Below are 24,095 nucleotides of genomic sequence, written 5' to 3' on the forward strand. Positions count from 1 at the left end.
GTGCGTTCTCACTCGCTCCGCGTATGTCATGGGCGCACGGTGGTCGCCGCCGCTGTGGTACCGGATCTCTATGCCGATCCGACGTGCTGGATGTGGAGGAGCAACAGCAACGTCGTCATCGTCGTCGTCGGTTGACTCGTCGAGAACAGCAGCGAGAGTAGACGCGTCCTCGTCCACGAGCGACGTCCTCGGTCGCGGTCACGGTGGCGCGACGATTCTGATTCGTTCGAGGTTACCGGACACGAGGCGGTGTCGGTGGTGGTGGTGGTTCACGTCTTCGTCTCCGTCTTCGTTTTCGACGTCGTTGTTTCCCTCGTTGCGACGCGACGCGATCCGCGACTGGTCTTCCGCTCAGTGACACGACGAAAATAGCGGGAAAGATATTAAGGAGACGAGGGGAGAGTGTGCGTGAGACGCGATAGAGATAAAGGCGAATCGTGTTACCGGTGCGCGCGTGAATAGCCCGCGATAAGAATCGCGAGGACGCGCGCGGCCAGCGGACGATAAACGAACGGTGTCGGTTACGTAGAATAATAACGTAACGTCGGGAAGAAAGAAAGGAGAGGGAAAGGAGGACAAAGTGCGCGGGAATTCGGAGAGAAACGATCGTCCCGGTGTGTGCACGCGGTGTGTCCGAGCACGGGAGAGCGAGTGCGCGGCCACCCGAACTAGATGTGCGTAAATGGAAGGTATAGGGGACATAGCCGATCATCAATCGCATAGCGAGCAATTACTGGACTCGGTCGATTCCCCGGCGGCGGTTTCTACGCATGGCCGGGGAACCGGTGGGGGTGGCTCGAATGGGAACTGTGCAGGCGGTGGAGGGAACGGAGGCGGAGGTGGTAACAACAGCGGTGGTAGAGGAACGGTGGTCGGTGGGGGTAGACATCACCATCATCACCACCACCATCATCACCACCATCACCACCAACAACATCATCAACATCATCATCAACAATCCCATCATCATCACCAGCACCAGCACCAACAGCAACAACAACAACAACAGCAGCAGCAGCAGCAGCAGCATCACCATCCCCATCATCATCATCAACAGCAGCACCAGCAGCTGCACGAAGGAAGCGGCGAAGGCACGGCGGGAGGCAGGCACCATATCGGTGGAAGTGGTAACGGTGGCGGAGGTGGTGGTAACGCGGAGGGTATGTCGTCTTCCGCGTCGCAAAGCCCGGACATCGCGTGCGCGAGCTTGCCGCTGGAACTACTGGCGGCTGGCGCGCTCGGCGTCAAGGAGGAGCGAGAGCTCGCCGCCGCGGAGGATCTGTCGTCGTCCCAGGAGCCACCGTGTAGCGGTAACGGGGCAGGTGGTGGCGGCGGTGGCGGTGGCGGTAGTGGCGGTGGCGGTGGTTGTAGTGGTGGTGGCGGTGGTGGTGGTGGTGGCGGTGGCGGCGGCGGTAGCAGCGGCAGCGGCAGCAGCAGCACGAGCAGCACGAGCAGCAGCAGCAGTGGCGGCAGCGGCGGAGGTGCCGTCGGTGGCGCCGGTGGTGGCAACGGAAACGGCGGCGGTGGCGGTGGCGGTGGTGGCGGTGGCGGCGGCGGCGGCGGTGGTAGTGGAGGTGGTGGTGGTAGCGGTGGTAGACAGAACGCGAGGGAGTCCCTGTCGGTGATCGTGCCACCTCAGGACGTGGACGTGGACTCGCGCGACGCCGACTCGGAGCTTCTCAGTCCGGGCAAGCTAACGCCGACGTCGGGGATAAGCGTCTCGGTCGCGAGTATGATCGACGCGACGGACTTCAGGGCGATGCAGCCGGAGCCGACCTATCAGACACTGACCTCGGTCGCGGAAAGGATGTCGCCGCCCGGCTTCAGTCCGAACTCCTCTTACGCGACCCTGACGCCGTTACAGCCGTTACCGCCGATCTCGACGATGAGCGACAAGTTTGTATACAGTGCACACGCGGCTGGCGGCGTCACCGGTAGTTTCGCGGTCATGCAAAACAACGGCCTCGGTAACATCGGCCTCGGGATGGGTAGCTCGCCGTACGCGTACGACAAACTGCCCTCGATGAGCATGTCGCCGCCGCACAATTATCCTTCGCCTGGCGCGGGTCTTCAACCGAGTCCTCTCTCGCCCCAGAGCGCCTACAGTCAGAGCGGATTGAACTCGCCGCACAAGTCCGCCAGTCCTCACTACGACCCGGCCTTTTTGCCGAGGTTGCAGCAGAGTCCGGCGGCCCTTAGTCCTTCCTCGCCGCCGGCCGTTTCGGCGACGGCCAGTTTCGCGCCTTCTCATCATTCCCCGCCCACGCATTCGGTGCCTGCTGCTTCGCCGCCGCCTATGCAAACGCAACTGCAACAGCAGCAGCAACAGCAGCAGCAGCAGCAACAGCAGCAACAACAACAGCAGCAGCAGCAGTCGATGCAGCAGCAGACGATATCGCACACGCAGCACGTGCAGCACACCTCGGTGGTGATGAAGACGGTCTCGTCGGCGGGTAACGGTGCCGGCGAGGTCGAGGAGATCAACACCAAGGAACTCGCGCAGAGGATCAGCGCGGAGCTCAAGAGGTACAGCATACCGCAGGCGATATTCGCGCAGAGGGTTCTCTGTCGTAGCCAGGGTACCCTCAGCGATTTACTGCGCAACCCGAAGCCCTGGTCGAAGCTCAAGAGCGGCCGAGAGACCTTCCGACGGATGTGGAAGTGGCTACAGGAGCCCGAGTTTCAGAGAATGTCCGCCTTGCGGCTAGCAGGTTAGTCCTTTCCGTCGAATCTCCCACGATACGTAACACGCTCCTTCTTTTCGTCACCTTTACTTTCGCCAAACGTGCTATACCGGTAGTCGCGCGCCTCGCGTATCAACACCGCGCGTTCGATCTCCTTCACGGACAGCGTGTCCTATCGTTGTCGTGTTCCCGCACGATCTAGCGTGTCGCTCGATCTTGCTCCGCCTTTCTCGAACCGCGTTCCTTCGAATCGCGTCCGCGTCTCCTTCCGTTCTAACGCTTCGCACCGAGTCGCTCTTTGCTCGGACTCTTTCTCGAACCTGTGTTTCCTCCAACTTTCTCTTCTCCGCGAAACCAGCGAAAAACCTCCTCCCGAGCGATGTCACGATCGTCCCCGGTTAGGCTAGGGTCTAAAGACGCGACGGTAGGCGTAAAGGGAGTCATCGGTAGGAAAATCCAGCGGGAAGACGGCGCGAAAATTCGCTGGCACGGTGCTCGGTTTTCGGCGCTCGTTACGAGGAAAATCGGACAACGTCGAGCGTGTGCACGCGCGTAAGAGACGCGGGCGGAAGCGCACACGTGGCACCCACGTGGAGAGGCGTTCCCTTCCATATCATTCAGAGATAGACGCGCGGAATAACACTTTTCGAATTCAACATCCTTTGCCCCGGCACAACACACCGCGTACAGTTTATTGATCGTGGTCACGCGGTGCCAGCGTCACGGCGCAAACGCGACCTCGACGACGCCATGTTACCCGTGCCCCTGCCACGCTGTCCTTCCATCCCTTCCCCGTTCTCCCGAGACTTGCCCTGTCCGTTCGGGAACGTGTTATCTGTGCTGCGCGATTTCGCGCCTAATAGACACCAAACTTCCATGCTGACTGCACTGCAACCGGAACTGCTTCACGATGCAGGGTTACTTTTATCGCTCCCCGAGTTTACGAACCTTCATCGCTAAATCACTTGTTTTAACTCTCCTAAACCTGTACCGAGCTTTTATGCTTATGGGGTAAGCACTCTTTATTCTACGGGGATGTTTGGTCAGTCTTCATCGTGGACCCAATTTCGATTAAATTAGGTGACTTTGTTCTTCACTGTCTATTTACTACAGTGGGGGCTCGTATGTGGGTCATCTCTGATTCACAGCTTTTTGCGTCGAAGCGACACCAAATGGAAACCTTGGTTCAAGGTTCTTCATCATATTAAGCTCAGCTCGTATTTGGAAACAATTTGATAGAGAGGCCATAAAATTTGAGGAATCGGAAACGATGAGCCGGAAGCGTTAAGAAGGTCAAGAAAGAGATTGCAGAAAGGGGGTTCGAGAAATAAGAAAAGCAAACTTACGTTCATGGAGGACAAACATTTCTCCCAGGCACCGTTTCTCACCCCCCTCGCCGTTCCTTTTGTAGCTTGGCAAAGGCGCAAAGATAATGTCGAGAAGGGGCCAGTGACTATTCTCTGTAGTCAGTCCTTCTTTCTCTGTCTTGCTTCGGTAAGGGTCGTGAAATGGGCCGGGATAGCTTCGAAGAAAAGCTCTGGCAGTAGCAAAGGGTTCGCTCGCGGAGACAATGCTGCTGAAGAAGAAGGGTTCGATCCAATGCCCTTCAGATTAGAGGCCCGCCATTGTTTCCCACGTTTCTTTCCCGCTCGTTTTCAAGCGTGTCTCTCGGTGTCGTCTCATTAAAACACGTTCGAGGATGCGTCCTAGTACAGCGACTATTTTAACTGATGTCGCTCCGATATTCTTTGTCGTTTTGTTTATCTTTCGAATGTGCCTGCATTCGTTATCTCGTGCCTTAATTTCCAACTCTTGCATAAAGAACGTTGTAAAGATTAGAACGATTCTTGAACTTTGCTGGACTTTGAAAAAACTAACACAAATTCATAAAATCGATCGCTAGAACATTCTTGTGGCCCAAGAATGCAAGTAAGACTCGCGACGAGCTCGGCCGCATGCAAATCCTCGTAAATGATTCAGAGCGAGGATCGATGTGAAAACGGTGCTAATTCCAGTTCTCGTATCTTCAGCTCGTACGTTGGCAATAAATGGACGCACACACGGTATTGTAGTAATAGTCGTATCGATCGAGCCACGATTCTGACCGAAGGAAACACGCTTCTTGTCCAGCAACGATGCTTAAAAGACCTCGCGTGTTCCGATCGACTGTCCGAACGATTATAAAATTGACCAAAATCCACTTTATTCATAACTTTCACGAACACGATCGAGTGTTCAACAATTTTTCTGAACGGGAATGTAAAATTGAACGGAACGATCAAAAAATATTTCGGGGTATAATTGTTAATAAATAGATTGGTTGAAATCCAGCGTATATCTGGCCCGTTTCTGACCATCGTTCGCGCTTAATCGCGTCCACCGCTGTTATCGATCGTTGAAACGGGTCAGGTACATTAGTTACAGAGCCAGCAGGTCTCCCGTGTCCACTTATTTACTTTTCCCCACCAAGATATGTCATTATCCGTGCTCGTGACTGCGCCTCTGATTTCAGTTTCCGTGATCTACGCCATTTTGAACTTGTCGCGTGCCAAACTCGCTTAAGTGAAAATCGTAATTCGTTATCGGGAAGTTTAAGTAGGTTGACTTTGTCAGAACTTCCGATTGAGCCTTGACAATCGAAGGTTATCCACTTTTACTTTGAGCTTCGCTTCCGACTTCTGCAAATCTTAGCAATAGTGTCAAGCTTCTTTGGAGGATCCTAACTTCTCTCTGGGGATCGGGGTCTCATTTTTCGTCCAATTTCTCATAAGGTCTTTTCGTCAGATTTGTTAGGAGGTCTCATTTAGGGCAACTGGATTTGTTTTGGGTAGTTACATAGTTCTTTGGAGGATCCTGAGTTCTGTCTGGTGATCAGAGGTCTGATTTTTGGTCAAATTTGTCATAAAGTCATGATGTCATGGGGTCATCATGAAGTCTTTTGGTCAGATTTGTTAGGAGGACTCATTTAGGGCAACTGAATTTGTTTCGGGTAGTTGCATAGTTCTTTGGAGGATCCTGAGTTCTTTCTGGTGATCTGTGATCTGATTTTTGGTCAAATTTATCATAAAGTCATGATGTCATGGGGTCATCATGAGGTCTTTTGGTCAGATTTGTTAGGAAGTCTCATTTAGGGCAACTGGATTCCTTTTGGACAGTTGCATAGTTCTTTAGAGGATTCTAAGTTCTGTCTGGTGATCAGTGATCTGATTTTTGGTCAAATTTATCATGAGGTCATGACATCATAAGGTTATCATGAGGTCCTTTGGTCAGATTTGTTAGGAAGTCTCATTAAGGGCAACTGAATTTGTTTTGGATAGTTGCATAGTTCTTTGGAGGATCCTAAGTTCTGTCTGGTGAACAGTGGTCTGATTTTTGGTCAAACCTCTCATGAGGTCTTTTGGTCAGATTTGTTAGGAGGACTCGTTTAGTGCAACTGGATTTTGGATACATAGTAAGTGATTACATAGGATCATATACTGAGGGATGTACTTAGCTCAAACTAGAAAATCGTATATATAAAACTGTTCCCTGTTCGATCGAGTTCCAGAACTCGCCTCAAAGAACTTACAGATGCGACTGACAGCTGGTCGTGGAAAGGTGTCGTTCGCAGCCCTCGAAACGCGACCGACAAAGAAAGGAGACGGTCATATGAGCGACGAGGATGGTGCTCCTGACGTCACGACCCTCGTGGTACCCACATCATCTGTCGGCGTTGTAGAGGTGCTTCGAAAGGTGAAACAAAAAAAAGAAAGACGAAAAAAAGGAAGAAGAAGACCGTAAAGAGGTTCTGTTTCAAGGATGCGTCCTCGTTGCGTTCCCTGCACTTCGTGGGCATCTTCTTCCTGCCCCTGCAGGATTTTGTTGTTTCTGATAACAGTTGTAAAATATTTTTAAGCTCTGTCGAAAATAAAGTTATAACTTTGTGAATTGGTGAGACTTATCCCGACGTAACCTGAACACTTCTAGCAGAAATACCTTGAAAATGGAGGAAGAGACAAAAGAGGAAATTCTTAGGAACACGTGCGAGCGTTCTCTGTTGGCACGCACGATAAACAGCAATCGATGATGCGGGCTTTTACGCTGACCACCGTGGTTTCCGGCCTGTAGTCACAGGACAATTATTTTCAACGTGTTGGCTCCCCTGTTTCCAGGCCTGAGATTCCTTTTTTCTTTTCTTCCAAGTATAGAATATTCCCCCCTCACCGTTCGCTTCTGTTATTAACACCTCTCGCAAATCAAATACATAGGCACTATCGCTTCGCAGACTTTTTATATCACACGGTTTTTGTCAATTTACAAGCTTGTAAGTGTTTTATCAATTTAATTAGATCCGTGCAACTGATTTTGTAACTTGACGCTTTCGGCGCCATTTTGTTTACGACTCGTCGATCTAAGATTCTAGAAAATTATTTGAAGAGTCACGAAGGCTCGAGGCGAAAGAATTCTTGTTAACGTTTACCGTGTCGTTCGAGGAGAGCAGGCTTATCGTCAAACATACCAGTGTCACATTTCGTTTATCAACGAACGACGCAAAGTTTAATTCGAATCACTTGTCGCTATTAACCGAGGTTGCGTTCGAAGAAAACGCAATCGATTCTTCCCTGCTTCCTCTCAAATATAAATTTAATTTTATGATACGGAATTCGATTTTCTAATCCATCCACAAAAGGTGAAGGGTCGAAGGTCAGGATTTCCCTAGGTCGACGCCATGGTAACAGCTGTTCCGAAAGGTGTTTGTGACATCTGCACCCCCCTCTATTCACCGAATAGCCTTTTTCTCGTCACCGAAAAACACAGTTTACTGGGCCAAACGATTCCGACACGCGCCCGAAAAATCGATTTTCCAACCGGCGATCGATGTTTAATCCCGCGTTAATCGTGTCTCGTCGGTTCGATCCAGCCTTTGCCGATAGATACGGCACTGTTTATACTCCGGATTCCTGAATGAACCGATTTGGAAACAGATAAAAGCCTGCTGGTTTGCTTTCGCATATCGCGCCGTCGAAAAACCTCTCATACCGATTTAAACCCTGGTAAAAATTACTACACTGAGGATTCATTCAAGTTTTGGCTGGTAGACAATTACATGAAGTGTCTTGCAAAAATTGTACAGTTTTCAAGTAATGTAAAATACGCCATCTCAATTTAAGGAACAAGATTCATGTTTTCCTCTCAAAATGGCTGCTAGGCAATTACATGAAATCAGGTTGGAGGTGTCTTGTAAGAATTGTATGGTCTTCAATCTACAATTGTATAGAAGTAATATAAAATGCCTGCTCTATGTCAATTTTAGGCACAAGCCTTTCATGTTTTTGTCTCAAAATGGCTGCTAGGCAATTATATAAAATCAGGTTGGAAGTGTTCTATAAAAATTGTAGTCTTAAAGTGATATAAAATACGCCATGTCAATTTAAGGTGCAAGATTCATGTTTTCCTCTCAAAATGGCTGCCAGGCGCTTACATAAAATCAGGTTGGAAGTGTCCTGTAAGAATTGTATGGTCTTCAATCTACAATTGTATAGAAGTAATATAAAATGCCTGCTCTATGTCAATTTTAGGCACAAGCCTTTCATGTTATTGTCTCAAGATGGCTGCTAGGCAATTACATAAAATCAGGTTGCAAGTGTCCTACAAGAATTGTAGTCTTGAAGTGATATAAAATATGCCATGTCAATTAAAGGCACAGGATTCTTGTTTTCCTCTCAAAATGGCTGCCAGGCAATTACACAAAATCAGCTTGCAGGTGCCTCGTAAGAACTGTATAGTCTTCAATCTACAATTATAATTCAAGTACTATAAAATGCCTGCGCCATGTGAATTTAAGGCACAAGCCTTTCATGTTATTGTCTCAAAATGGCTACTAGGCAATCACAGAAAATCAGGTTGCAAGTGTCCTACAAGAATTGTAGTCTTGAAATAATATAAAATGCGCCATGTCAGTTTAAGGCACAGGATTCTTGTTTTCCTCTCAAAATGGCTGCCAGGCAATTACACAAAATCAGCTTGCAGGTGCCTCGTAAGAACTGTATAGTCTTCAATCTACAATTATAATTCAAGTACTATAAAATGCCTGCGCCATGTGAATTTAAGGCACAAGATCACGTTTTCGTCACAAAATGGCAATTACACGAAATCAACTAGAAAAGAATTGCACAACTCTTGAATATAAAATGCCTACGCCAAGAAAATGGCCGTACTAAGTTTACATGAACGTTCCACCGTCAAATAAAACAGATTTTGAGGAAAAATGGCACACATCGATCCAAAGTTTAACATTTTACGAAAATGTCTGTGGCGAAACTTGCTTAAAAAATTGAAGCGAATGTCTCTGAAGGAAAGGTCATCGAAGCACGGTCGTAAGGGGACAAATATTTTGGAAAAAGTTTCGTGATGAATTTCTCCCTGAAACTGCTTCCACAAGCTGACTCATCCTCCACGTCATGCATGCGGTATACGTCTATGTACACCAGCAGGAACACCTATTACAGCGGTGTGTCTGTCTCTACCCCTATTTCACTCTAGCCTTCGACCCTCTTTTTCCACCGCATAGGGTTCTCAGTGGGAACTCGGCTTACTGTTACGAGGCATACATGTCAGTCTGCTACTGTTACGTACGTGACTGGCGTATGTACAGGCTGGTACCGTAATGGAAGGGGATGATTCTTCGCGAACGAGGGAAAAAATGGCTCGGAATCACCCCACAACCCTTTCGTGCCGTTTTCTCTTTTTTTCTCCTTTCAATTCACGTTTAATCGTTATTTCACGCTGTTCTCGCAGAAATTACGCGGTAGAGAAGTCCTAGGGACGCCTTATCTTCGTACGAGGACCTAGCGTTTTTGGAAAGAACGGATCACATTTAGGGGTTTCTGCCGTCGCATTTCAAGTTCTGGTATTATGTTCTCTCTACGATTAATTTTTACATTCTTGGGACGGTTTGGGACTTCACAGGGATGTTCTACACTAGGTTTTATAGTTTCTACGCTCTCAGTGATTAATTTTTACCTTCTGGGGCGGTTTGAGATCATAGGGATATTACTACACTAGGTTTTCTAGTTTCTACGCTCTCAATGATTAATTTTAACCTTCTTGGGACGGTTTGCGATTTCACAGGGATATTACTATACTAGGTTTTATAGTTTCTACGCTCTCAGTGATTAATTTTTACCTTCTGGGGCGGTTTGAGATCATAGGGATATTACTACACTAGGTTTTCTAGTTTCTGCGCTCTCTACGATTAATTTTAACCTTCTTGAGCGGTTTGGGACTTCACAGGGATATTACTACACTAGGCTTTATAGTTTCTGCGCTCTCAATGATTAATTTTTACCTTCTGGGGCGGTTTGAGATTTCGGATCACAGAGATATCACCACTCTAGGGTTTTATAGTTTCGCGACGATTAATTTTTAGTGGAACTGAGGGGATTTAAGGTGGTTACATTCTAAGAAAATTTCTGGACCGAAAGAAATATCTGGAATGGTCGAACATGGAGGATTTCTGCATTTTCTTTCACGAGGGTACAGAATGGCCAACCTTAGAATAATTTACAACGTTACATAATCGCTTAACGATTATTCAAAACTGGTTCGTGTCCGACGAAGGGTTTACTCTTAATATATAGCAGAGTAGAAGCAACGTACAGAGAGTCGAAGTCCAGTAACGTAATAAATCAGAATAATACATCACAATTGGCTGAGGTATGAGGGTCTTGCCTAAAAATTTGCAATTATCAAACTTGAAAGAAACCCGAATCATCTAAACCTTCATCTCCAAAAGAATTATCAAAGAAAAAAATTGGAGAAATTTCTGTCCTCCAAAAGGGTGCATGCAGAATGTTCAAAGTTATGTTATAATTTCAAGGACCGTTCTTCGAGTTGAAATTTCCCGCCATAAAATGGTAGATAGTTCGTGAACGATCGGACAGTTCCGTCGTCGGCCGAAGATGATGATCAACGACGTCAGCACGGAAGATCGTAGAGGAACCTCAACGAGGAAAAAACAAAAAAAAAAGATAATGGGAAACGTTTTTTCGAGGTGTCGGTCGTAAAATCGATATCTCGCGAAGTTTCAACGATATCCGAGCAGCCAAACGGATAAAGACACGCACCACGATCGAATCGTTTCGCGAATCTCGCGACTCGGCTGAATGCTTTCGCGTTTTTCTTTCGTCGGCTTTTCCTTTCAGTTTTTACGCGTACGCGCTCCTTTCATCCGATCGATCCCCTTTTCGGTTTTCTTCCTTCTGTTCTGTTGCTTGGTTTCCTTTCTCCTGCGGACAATGGTTTTTCGCGACAAACTCGCGTACGCGGCGTTGAAAAAATATTGAAATACACTAAACTGATTCATGTTTCGACGCTTTTCAACGCCGCGAAGACGCTGTTTCTTTTTTCGTTTGGTACTTTTATTTCTATCGATAAGTTATACTTTTAAGAGTGACATGACCCTGCTCTTCCGTTTTATGATTTCTTTCTCGTGCACGTTGTGTTGGTTCTCGTTTGTCGATTTTCTGTTTCGCGCGATATGGCGGTTACGATGATTTTACCTTGTCACCCTTCCGTTTTTTATGTCGGAACCTTCTCTGGCTTTTTGAGGACGGATATTTGGTTGCGGTGAATTGGAAATTTGGGAATTTCGAAATTTTGACGTTTGGAAGTTTGGAAATTTCGAAATTTGGAAGTTTGGAAATTTGGGAATTTGGAAATTTGAGAGTTTTGAAATTTGAGAATTTGGGAATTAGAGAGTTTTGAAATATGAGAGTTTGGGAATTTGAGAGATTGGAAATTTGAGAGATGGGAAATTTGAGAGATTGGAAATTTGAGAATTTGGAAATTTGAGAGATTGGAAATTTGAGAGTTTGGGAATTTGAGAGATTGGAAATTTGAGAGATTGGAAATTTGAGAGATTGGAAATTTGAGAGATTGGAAATTTGAGAGATTGGAAACTTGAGAGTTTGGGAATTTGAGAGATTGGAAATTTGAGAGTTTGGAAACTTAGGAGTTTGGAAATTTGAGAGTTTGGGAATTTGAGAGATTGGAAATTTGAGAGTTTGGAAATTTGAGAATTTGGAAATTTGAGAGATTGGAAATTTGAGAGATTGGAAATTTGAGAGATTGGAAATTTGAGAGTTTGGAAATTTGAGAGATTGGAAATTTGAGAGTTTGGAAACTTGAGAGTTTGGAAACTTGAGAGTTTGGAAATTTCAGAGTTTGGAAATTTGAGAGATTGGAAATTTGAGAGATTGGAAATTTGAGAGATTGGAAATTTGAGAGATTGGAAATTTGAGAGTTTGGAAATTTGAGAGATTGGAAATTTGAGAGTTTGGAAACTTGAGAGTTTGGAAACTTGAGAGTTTGGAAATTTCAGAGTTTGGAAATTTGAGAGATTGGAAATTTGAGAGATTGGAAATTTGAGAGATTGGAAATTTGAGAGATTGGAAATTTGAGAGTTTGGGAATTTGAGAGATTGGAAATTTGAGAGTTTGGAAATTTGAGAGATTGGAAATTTGAGAAATTGGAAATTTGAGAATTTGGAAATTTGAGAGATTGGAAATTTGAGAGTTTGGAAATTTGAGAGATTGGAAATTTATGAATTTGGAAATTTGAGAATTTGGAAACTTGAGAATTTGGAAACTCGAGAATTTGAAAACTTGAGAATTTGGAAACTCGAGAATTTGGAACCTTGAGAATTTGGAAACTCGAGAATTTGGAAATTTGGGAATTTGAGAACCCCCCAATTCGCAAATCTCCAAATTCGAAAACATCCAAAATTAAAAACCTCAAATTAAAAAATATTAGAATCTATAAAATTGAAGTATTTAAAACTGCACAACATAAACCAAATCCCCGTGAAAGAATAAAAAGCAGAGAGGATAAGTGAAGGGTGAGGTTAAAATCAGAGCGCGCAAAAGCAAGAGAAACGCGAAAGAAATTATAAGCGAGGGTATAATATCGCGCGACAATGGTTCGCCACCATGAAAACTGATTTGAAGTTTAAACGCAAGGTGTGTGTCTATCGGTTTGGTTTTAGCCCTGAGCAACTGCTCTGAGAGCGGAGGTGAGCCGGAAGCCATGCTGGATATCCACCACCCAGGAACCGGTCTCGAGTCTCATCACCAACAGTTTCACAACTCATATGGTAATATCAAAAAATACATCACTTTAATAGTTTATTTAAAATTGCGTCCTTCTACGTTGGTCAACGAACATCGATATAAAAATAGATATATATAGATTTTTCAATAATTCTTTAAAAACTGTTTTAAAAAATTGTTAAAATATTTCGAGCGATTAATAATTTGATTCTTTTCGTGAGGTAAGAATTAAAAACAGCTACTCTGAGAATTTTAGAAGGTCCTTTAAATTTATTGAGTAGTTAGTAAAAAATACAGTGGTAGAATTTCGTGTATAAAAAATGAAAAGTCTTCGCTAATAGTTGACGAACCCCTTAAGTATAGAGAGTCTTGAAACAATTATCATCTCGTTACACTAACAATCTTAACTCGAAAGCACTATTTTTAATTGCGTAGAGGAAACTTCCGTGGTTATTGTTTGGCGAGATGAAATTTTAAGTCAACCTGGATTCCGAGTAAAACTTGCGATAATAAAACTGCTGGAACGATCGTTCAATAATTCGATGAACTAGGTCGTGAATTTTCGTTCTTCGACGAAAGGGGCCGAAATTAATCGTGGACCGTTTCTTTACGAATTAAACGAGGTTTAATTCGAGGTTTCAATCGCACTCGATGGTCTTGAACCGTCCTGTTAACCTGATTCATGGTATATTTTCGTAATCTTTCGTTCGGGAATTGAAATAAACATTACGTGTGCAATTTCGGTCGGGAACTTCGAAAAATTTTGCTCAGAATCGATTCTTTTATGTTTTATTCATATTCCTCGTTTGAATTTCGCGCCAAAACTCCTAGTCATTTAAAATCACTTCGAATGCTACATTAAAATGAATATAAAATAAATATACAATAATAAAGTAGAATTAAATAAAATAACTATAGTTGTTTGTTAGTTGCTAGACTTTTTAACAAAGAGGGCTAAAAGCAGTTTAAAAAGCGCGCCAAAACTTACTCCCACTCAAGTAAAATCACTTCGAATGTTACATTAAAATGTATATAAAATAAATATACAATTATAAGATACAATTAAATAAAATAACAATAGTTGTTTGTTAGTTGCTAGACTTTTCAACAAGGAGGACTAAAAGCAGTTTAAAAAGCGCGCCAAAACTTACTTCCACTCAAGTAAAATTACTTTGAATGCTACATTAAAATGTATATAAAATAAAAATATAATAAAATAGAATTAAATAAAATAAAAACAGTTATTTCTTAGTTGATGCTAGACTTTACAAAAAAGAGGACTAAAAGCAGTTTAAAAAGCGCGCCAAAACTTCAAACCCAGTCATGTAGAAACACTTCAAATATTCCTGCATTAGAATGCAAATAAATTTTATTTAAAAGTATAATAAAATAGAATAAAATAAAAGTATAACAAAATAGAATAAAATGAAATGAATGATGCTAAACTTCACAATGAACAAGAATAAAAAAGCGCGCCAAAACTTCAAACCCAGTCATGTAGAAACTCTTCCAATATTCCTGCATTAGAATGCAAATAAATTTTATTTAAAAGTATAATAAAATAGAATAAAATAAAAGTATAACAAAATAGAATAAAATGAAATGAATGATGCCAAACTTTGCAATGAACAAGAATAAAAAAGCGCGCCAAATTTGAATTCAGAAACCGCAGCCAGAGATAGAAGATTAACATACGATTTAAAAAAATAATGTAGGATTTGAAGCGTAGTTTTCGACGTACGTATTCGCGTTATCTGCCACAATCGAATTAATTAATCGGCCCTCGTTTTATATCGATCTATCCATTATCGAAGCGTTCCGAATAACCCGAAGCCCCAGCGTGTCCGTACTATTTTCATCGAACTCGAATCGCTCGAGTTCTTCGAGATCACCGTGAATTTTCCAACGAATTAATATTTAACCGCTCCGCTCGAAAATCATCGATCTGTCGTTGATTTATGGTCCATTAATCATTTTCATTGTGTGTATTATCGAAAATGAATATTTTGTTGTTAATAATTTCGCGTCATTAATCAACGCCGGTACGAAACACCCTCTGATTATATCGATAGCGCTACAGAGAGCTTATTATTCGGCCATTAGTAAAAATAGTTTAACAATCATTACTAATTGCAGCGGTAATGATCGGGCCTGGTGATATGAAGCTGATCTTTCATTTATCTCATAAGTACTAAAATTCAGGGTAGTCTTGAAACAAACTTATTGTTGTAAAAAGAGAGATATAATTAAAGTTGCTAGGAAATACTGCACTCTTGATGATTTCAAGATAGTCCTATGGTTAGAAGAACATGTAGAAGCCTATGGACTCTGTATCAGACAGAGTATTACTGTGTTTATAGTTCTGAAAAGAGAGATATAACTAAAGTTGCTAGGCATTTTTGCAGTCCTGATTGCAAGATAGTCCTACGTTTATAAGAACATGTAGAAGCTTAGACTCTATATCAGACAGAAAATTACGTTCACAAAACGCAACGCATTGGAAACTTCACCCCAAACTTCGAGTCAATCATTCCGTCAGCATATCGTCCCATAGAATTCCCTTCGAATTCGAACTTTCATTTTTCCCCGACATTCTTCCGATAGAAAACGACACGAGAATGGTGGAAGGGAATAAAATCAGTCGCCCGTATACGGGGCTCAAAAATCCTCCCCGGTGTAATTCGCGTAAAGAAGCCTGCAAGTTCGATTCGAGGCAAGAAAGCCGAACGAATGAAAGTCTAACGTGCTCCGTCGCTGGCGAAGTTTAATTAGCTGCGCCTGCCTGTGCGCCGCGACGTATACGCGAGCCGATACACTACGGATTGCCGGGGCTGTATCGAGGGAAATGGACGTTCCAGCTATGGAGACGTCGGAAGGGGGTGGTTGCCTCAAAAGGACTGGGGTTTTCTGACTCCCTCTGGCACACATACAACTGCAAAAGTTATTCCGATGTCCTGTAGCCGTTATAGACTTTTTAGCCGTTTCCGAACTCTATAAATACCTTGCAGATAGGTGTCTTAGTATCTTAGAATTTCTTCTTCATCTTCCTGTCGATTAGGAAGACTATAAGTGCCTGACGGATAATTTCTTATTTAGGTGCCTTAGGTTTTAAGTTTCTCAGTCTTAGTAACTTAGAGGAGAGACATTTCATCTCCCTGTCGATTAGGAGGACTATAAATGCCTAACAGGTAATTTCTTATCTAGGTTTCTTAGGTTTTAAGTTTGTTAGTCTTTGTAACTTAGAGGAGAGACAGTTCATCTCCCTGTCGATTAGGAGGACTATAAGTGCCTAACAGATAAATTCTTATTTAGGTGTCTTAGGTTTTAAGTTTGTTAGTCTTAGTAACTTAGAGGAGAGACATTTCATCTCCCTGTCGATTAGGAGGACTATAAATGCCTAACAGATAAATTCTTATTTAGGTGTCTTAGGTTTTAAGTTTGTTAGTCTTTGTAACTTAGAGGAGAGACATTTCATCTCCCTGTCGATTAGGAGGACTATAAATGCCTAACAGATAAATTCTTATTTAGGTGTCTTAGGTTTTAAGTTTGTTAGTCTTTGTAACTTAGAGGAGAGACATTTCATCTCCCTGTCGATTAGGAGGACTATAAGTGCCTAACAGATAAATTCTTATTTAGGTATCTTAGGTGTTAAGTTCCTTAGTAACTTAGAAAAAAGACACTTCATCTCCCTGTCGATTAGGAAGAGCCTTCAGTCCACAAATTTCTGAATTGTGGTGAATTGGCCTCAATGCTCCAGTGCAAGCCTCAAAGCCCAGCTATAAAAACCCCAGTGAGCCCGAGATTCGCACACCCTTATCCCTTAATTTCTCCCTAATTAACTACCCTTCAACACTCGACCCAAACCTAAACATCCTTATGCCTAAACATCCCCCTATGTATCTCACTCTCATCTCCCAAAAATCTCCTACCTCTCAAAAATCTCCTACCTCCCAGAAATCTCCCTCCCCCAAAAATCTTCCCCTTCTGAAAAGTCTCTTACCTCCCAAAAATCTCCTCCCTCCCAAGAATCTCCCTCCCAAAAGCCTCCTACCTCCCAAAAATCTCCTCCCTCCCAAGAATCTCCTACCTCCCAGAAATCTCCCTCCCCCAAAAATCTTCCCCTTCTGAAAAGTCTCCTCCCTCCCAAAAGTCTCCTACCTTCCAAAAGCCCCCTACCTCCCAAAAATCTCCTACCTCCCAAAAATCTCCCTCCTCCAAAAATCTTCCCCTTCTGAAAAGTCTCCTACCTCCCAAAAATCTCCCTTCCAAAAGTCTCCCACCTTCCAAAAGCCTCCTACCTCTAAAAAATCTCCTACCTCCCAAAAATCTCCCTCCCCTAAAAATCTCCCACCTTCCAAAAATTTCCTCCCTCAAGTCTCCCACCTTCCAAAAGCCTCCCACCTCCCAAAAACCTCCCCCTCCCAAAAATCTTCCCCCGAAAAGTCCCTTCCCAAAACTTTTGGTCGGCAGTGTACCAGCGCGTTCGAGTGGCTAGATTCAAATAGACCTGCACACGTGTGCATCGAGGATGTACGTGCAAAAAGAGGGTGGAGGGTGGAGGATCGCAGAAATGGACCGTTGCCTCGAGCACGAGTCCGTTATGTGACGAGGAGGCGGTAGGGGACGACGGGGGCGGAAGGGCTCGACTTTTGTACACATCAGATTGAAATTTAGCGTAGGATTTGAATGAGCGGCCGAAGAGTAGCGAGATTACCTTCCCTCGTTGCTACTTCGACCATGCCTTCGACGTTTTTCGTTCGACTTGGTCCGCTTCGACGCCAATCGATCCCAACCCTTGTTTAGTATTTTTTTCTCCGTGTGTGTGTGCGGTGGTCTTGTTTTTATTTTCAACGTAGTTGTAGGTAAAAGGGCTATCATCGGGATCGGAGAGAGAAATTGTTCCTTTTATTCGCCGCTCTGATTTTCCTAGGCGACTGGGGGTGGAGAAAATTTGCAGCATGCTCGACTTTACGGTTTTTTTTCTACGGATACACAGCTTCGACGTGGCTTTTTTTCGAGTTTCCTGGGGTTGATTGGAGTTGCAACTTGGGATTCTGGGGTTTAAGGGGGCCATGAAAGAACATAGAAATGGATTGTTCGCGTCTGTTCATTAGCGTGTTCGATCTGAAGGTAACAGGAGCCTAATATCCTATATTAATTTAAATTAATTTAAAATATCCTGTACACGTTCTCCGAAGCGTCGTCGACAGTCTTAAAAACCTGAAATTTAATCTCGGACAACGTCAATCATCCTCAAAACATTTCTAGACAGTACTTTGTCGCGTTTTTCGCTCACTTATCTCGATATTACGGAAAAAGGAGAGGCTGCACGGAAATTCGGCCAGATTCTCCACTTCCGGCGCGTCAGGAACGTATCAGAGACATGTCAGTGTCTCTGCTCTTGAAAATATTCGAGGGTAGACACACGCTGTCACTCCGACTAATTACTTCGTTACTAATGAAATTAATCGCTATCATACGCGTGCTCTTCGACGCGAGCACGCGATATCACAAAAACAGCTCTCGTCAAACGCACGTCACCGCCAACAATATTTTGTTACGACGCTGTTCAAAAAATACCGCAATGAACTCTTCACTGGTACACTAACAAAATTTCTTTTTAATTGATAAATTTTACAACTTTGTTATTTTACAAACTTTATTTTGGAAACTTTGTTAAAAAATTTTTATGGAAAATTGAATTATGTAAGTAAATTATAAAACGCTGGAAGTTAACACTAGATTTACGGAACCCGTCAAAATGACGGATAATAGGTCTATTTTAGATGACAGAATTTGTTAAGAAATTTTTGTAAAAATGTCAACTTTCAGCAAAACAATCAATGTTTCAAGCAGTTCACATATCATTTACAATTTATTTATTTTTCTACTTTAGGTAAATTTAAATAAAAGTGACCATTAAATGTCCGTGAATCTAGTGTTAATGGTATAAATATATACCCAGATGCCACCCCTTAAACGAGTGTCTTTAGAACCACCCCAATCCGTGAGTTCGCCGAACTTTATCTCGAAATTTCACTACAATCCGCGATACTTTTAAACTGCGCCAATTAACGCGGCATGTTTCGGCTGAAACTTTAGTTGGCGAGGGTGCAGGTGAAGAGTTCAACCCTTAATTCGCGAGATCCTCGCGAGACGTGGGAATCGAGAGGGATGTCCGGCGAAAAGTTTTGCCGGAGCCTAATCAGATCAATTTTTCGATAATGAACCGTTGTTCCCTTTCGAGGGACACTTTTAAGGGTGGACGAGGGGTTCACTTGTCCGATTCTTTTTAAATCGTGTCTTTGGAAGTCGTTCGGGTTTTTAGAGCCTGCTCGTGTTTCCTTGATGTTTGATGACAGGGGTGTAAGGGGGTGTGAAATCAATACTGATTACTCTTAAAAATAATTCAAAAATATTATGGGGACTTGACAGTATTTTTAACAAAATAACCTCGTGGAGTTTTTGTTAATATTTTTTATAAAAAATGCACAATTATGTACTTCACAATGTAAAGTCAATTCGATGAGAAAAGTATCGCCACTTGTCAACCAATCTTGATGAAAATAGTTACCCAAAGTGGACCAAAACGGCGGACATCTAAATCGTCATTTATAACCGCGAATCGTTTAATATTCACAAAGAAGGGTGAGGGCGATCGTTGGGCAGAAAGTTAATCGAATATTGCAGGAAAATTGGGGAAATTCCGGGACACCGATCAGGAAATTGTACGTCCCTGGAATCTTGGCTCGTAGGAAAATACCTGGTCCGCGTCCCCAGAGATAAATGTCGCAATAATATTTCACACACCTCGGGCTATGTTCGAAGAAAGGGGGCGAGCGGGGTGAAAGCGTCGTTCAAACTCACTTAAAGCCTCGAACGTCGCGAGCATGATTTAAGATTGATTCCATGAGCTTCCAGGGCATTTATTTAGTGGGCCGCGTGGAAATTCGTGTGAAAAATCGTCGACATCTACCCGAGGACGTTTGTTCCTGGCATTACATGGTTCTGGATATGGATGGCCTTCGTCGAATTTCTTATTCGTAAATCGTCTTCCGGGACTTAAAATTTATTTACAAGAAATGGACTTCCTACATAAATTAATCCCTTCTATGATGTTCTAAGCAGGTGCGTCATTCACAGCTACCTAATTATTCCTGCAATTCGATAAACAAGAAAAATTGAAGTGTTAGGTGTATTTGGGATTTGAGGGTCTTTGATTAGGCAAATTATAATTGGTATTAAACTCCAGGATCAATTGTGCTGAGAGTATAAGTTTGATTTGTTATATCTGAAATGTAGTGTGCGTCGGAGTGCGTCAAGAGTGCGTCACGAGTGTGACACATGTGCGTTGAGTGCGTCAGGAGTGCGTCACGAATGCGTAACTATGCGTCACGAATGCCTCCTGAGTGCGTCATAGATGCGTCATGAGCGTGTCACGAGTGCGTCCTGAGTGCGTCAAGAGTGTATTAGGGGTGCGTCATGAGTGCGTCACCATTGCCTCCTGAATGCGTCATGAATGCGTCACGAATGCCTCCTGAGTGCGTCACAGATGCCTCATGAGTGTGTCATGAGTGCGTCACTAGTGCGTCTTGAGTGCGTCACGAATGCGTCACGAATGTGACACGGGTGCGTCAAGAGTGCGTACACAACACCATAAATTAAATTGTCAACGAAACAACAATCAAAGCAAAATCTAATTATATCGCCGTAAAAATTTCACTCGAAAACGTCTACTATCCAATCAACGTACATTTCCCAAAGGGAAATTAAGGAAAATCAATGATGGTTATCGAACGTAAATACCGTTATCTCTTCGACTTTATTATTTAGTTCCGTTGATTACAGAACGATCGCGTTAACGTTCATTTAAAATGCCAGCTGATTAGACGGCTTTGTTATCGACGTTTCGATCGCTCGATTAACCGATAACTTTCTCCTCGTGAAAATTAAACAACCCTCATCGATTGTATTTTGAATGAACTTCGCGTATCACACGGAAGTTTCTTCTACCCTCCTGCTATTGGCGTAACCTTTTTCAACCCTGTCTCGTTCGGTTATTCGACTAATCGATCTCTCGTCGAAACACAAACGATTCGTTCATCGGATTCAATCACGTTTAACGATGCAATTATTCTCTTATGGCGTCCCTTTAATCATCACGACAATTTATTCCGATTTCCGGGAAATTTTTGCAATTCGAATTCGAGGGAATTTTATATTTTTTACATTCTCAAGTTGGGAAATTTTTATTTTAGGTGTTTGTGGGAAATTTTAAGTTCGAAGCGCTGTAAGGTGAAAAATTTGAAGTGGGAAGCGCTGTAAGGTGGAAAATTTTAAGTTCCAAGCGCTGTAAGGTGGAAAATTTTAAGTGGGAAGCGTTGTATAGTGGAAAATTTTAAGTGGGGAGCGTTGTATAGTGGAAAATTTTAAGTGGGAAGCGTTGTGAGGTGGAAAATTGTAAGTTCCAAGCGTTGTAAGGTGGGAAATTTTAAGTCCCAAGCGTTGTAAGGTGGAAAATTTTTAATTCCAAGCGTTGTAAGGTGGAAAATTTTAACTTCCAAGCGTTGTAACTTGGAAAATTTGGAATTCCAAGCGTTGTAAGGTGGAAAATTTTAACTTCCAAGCGTTGTAACTTGGAAAATTTGGAATTCCAAGCGTTGTAAGGTGGAAAATTTTAACTTCCAAGCGTTGTAACTTGGAAAATTTGGAATTCCAAGCGTTGTAAGGTGGAAAATTTGAACTTCCAAGCGTTGTAACTTGGAAAACATTAAATTCCAAGCCTTGTAAGCTAAAAAATCGCAATACCTAAAGTATGCAAAGCAGAAAATTTCAGTCCCAGTCGTCCAAACCCGCTCGATCTCTAAAATCCCGAAAGCGGAAAATGTAAATTCGCGGCGTTAAAGGACAGAAAACCTGGGCTCCGTAAAGCAAAAATGGTCAGTCGTAGCGGCTAACAGGGATGGTACGTAAAAGTTAAAGGAATGACGTTGCGACTTCGGGGATAGGAAATTTCGCGTAAGTAGGTAGAACCAAATAAGACAAAGTTTCTCGAGGGGCAGGATGGGGTTGTTGGTGTACGAGGGGGTGTGGGGTGCGAACTAACGGCGACGACGTAGTTGCTTCCAGCGGGTACTTGTGTAACGGAGGCCACAGGGGCGGCGACACGAAGGATCGAAAGGGGTTGGAGGGGGATGGTGTGCCTTTGTAACGGCGTGGGGCACCGTGCATGTAACGAGTTTCCAATAATGGCTCGGCTGCGTTACGCCATTGGCCGCTAGTTTCGTTGCAGCCGCACCAAGAAACTAACCCCCTACTGCACCCCTGGACCTTCGACCTTCCACGATTTCAACACTTTTCAGTTATTTCTTCCTGTATCTTCCTTCACTTTGTTCTACTCTTCTTCCTTCTTACATACCTTTTTAGCTACTGCTTTGTGCTGTTGCTTTCTCGAATAAGTCACTTCATTAACCTTTTGGTATACTTTCGTCAAACACGTGACGCACTTATGACGCACTCCATAATCAATTTTTACTTTTTAGTCGAATTTTTAGTACGTTTCAATTTGGAGTTCAATTGTGACACAGTTTGACGCACTCGTGACGCACTAAGGCTATGATCAATTTTACTGGAATTTTTAACACGTTTCAGTTTGGAGTTCTATTATGACTTGCACAGTCTGACGCACTCGTGACGCACTAAGGCTGCGACCAATTTTACTGGAATTTTTAATACGTTTCAGTTTGGAGTTCAATTATGACTTGCAGAGTCTGACGCACTCATGACGCTCTCCGACTGTGATCAATTTTATTCCAAATTTTAATATGTTTTAATTAGGGAGTTCAGTTAAGACTTGGACAGTCTGACGCACTCGTGACGCACTCCGACTGTGATCAATTTTATTCCAATTTTTAAGATGTTTTAATTAGGAGTTCAGTTAAGACTTGGACAGTCTGACGCACTCGTGACGCACTCCGACTGTGATCAATTTTATTCCAAATTTTAATATGTTTTAATTAGGAGTTCAGTTATGACTTGCACAGTCTGACGCACTCGTGACGCACTCCGACTGTGATCAATTTTATTCCAATTTTTAAGATGTTTTAATTAGGAGTTCAGTTAAGACTTGGACAGTCTGACGCACTCGTGACGCACTCCGACTGTGATCAATTTTATTCCAAATTTTAATATGTTTTAATTAGGAGTTCAGTTATGACTTGCACAGTCTGACGCACTCGTGACGCACTCAGGCTGCGATCAATTTTATTCCAATTTTTAATATGTTTTAACTGGGAGTTCAATTAAGACTTGGACAGTCTGACGCACTCGTGACGCACTCAGGCTGCGATCAATTTTATTCCAATTTTTAATATGTTTTAACTGGGAGTTCAATTAAGACTTGGACAGTCTGACGCACTCGTGACGCACTCAGGCTGCGATCAATTTTATTCCAATTTTTAATATGTTTTAACTAGGAGCAACGATTTTTCCGTAAGCCTTCGAACCAATAATTTTCTTGACCTATCCCTGGAGATAACTTTGAGATCCTTTGACCAGCGATGCTCCTTCGAATCGATCGTTGCAGTGGCTTAATTATCCTCTTTTTTCGCGTGACACGACGATTTTTCGCGTCTCGACCGGATGTCTCTGATCCTTTGATCCTTCCTAGTGCTCGTTTTCGTTCCCGTGACTTCCGTGGATCTCTTCAACCCCTCTCGTTATACCGTTCTCGAACGCAAGATGCCCGACCAAGGAAGTTACAGTCGTCTAAGCGCTTCTAACGCTGCTCGATCGATTCCGTGACTCGAGTGCAAGGTACACACCGTTTTCGACCGTATCGATAGCGGCCAATTTTCGGCATGGACTGTTCTCGGAGATGTGGAATCGGAGATCGAGTGTGGACGGAGAAAGAGGGTGCTTTCATAATTCTACTTATTGAGCTAGTGCAAATGTCTGAGTGATAGAGTTATTTTATCGACGTTAATTATGCTACACAGAATTTAACTTAATTATGTAGAATTTTTACGTGAAAGTACGGAGGATAAATTTTCTTCTGTGTGAGTTTTACAGCGGCATCATTGAAGACTTACAAGTGTAATTAACAAAATAACGAAACGTAAAGTAATTAATTTACGAAGCAATTTCAACCAAAATGCAGAGAATATGCAGCACCCCAGAAACAAATTGTCGAAAGAAAAATTTGACTCCACATTTTCGACTTATTTTTGTAGCACGATTACGGAGAACCTCCCCTTTTAGCCCAGCGTTTTTATTCCCCTTTTTTCATTCGAACGAAGTCTTCTCTTTCTGTCTCCGTTCGATC

At 43.2% G+C, this 24,095-nt stretch overlaps 1 protein-coding gene across 11 annotated transcripts in view; it reads left to right on the plus strand.

Annotated features, from left to right (window-relative positions):
- The first annotated feature begins 354 nt into the window (after positions 1-354).
- Positions 355-24,095, plus strand: part of LOC100882892 (uncharacterized) — a 90,827-nt gene continuing 67,086 nt past the window's right edge. For 7 of the 11 annotated variants that reach the window (XM_076537065.1, XM_076537062.1, XM_076537061.1 and 4 more), the window contains exons 1-2: positions 355-2,711; positions 12,709-12,816. In XM_076537065.1, coding sequence (XP_076393180.1) covers positions 683-2,711; positions 12,709-12,816 — 2,137 coding nt within the window. In that variant the 5' untranslated portion in view covers positions 355-682. Of the gene's footprint in view, positions 2,712-6,231; positions 6,764-12,708; positions 12,817-24,095 lie in introns of those variants that run through there. The other 4 variants (XM_076537067.1, XM_076537070.1, XM_076537071.1 and 1 more) reach the window with 3 other exon arrangements.

This window comes from Megachile rotundata, chromosome 11 (assembly GCF_050947335.1).
Source record: "Megachile rotundata isolate GNS110a chromosome 11, iyMegRotu1, whole genome shotgun sequence".
In the NCBI taxonomy this organism is placed as follows: Eukaryota; Metazoa; Arthropoda; class Insecta; order Hymenoptera; family Megachilidae; genus Megachile; species Megachile rotundata.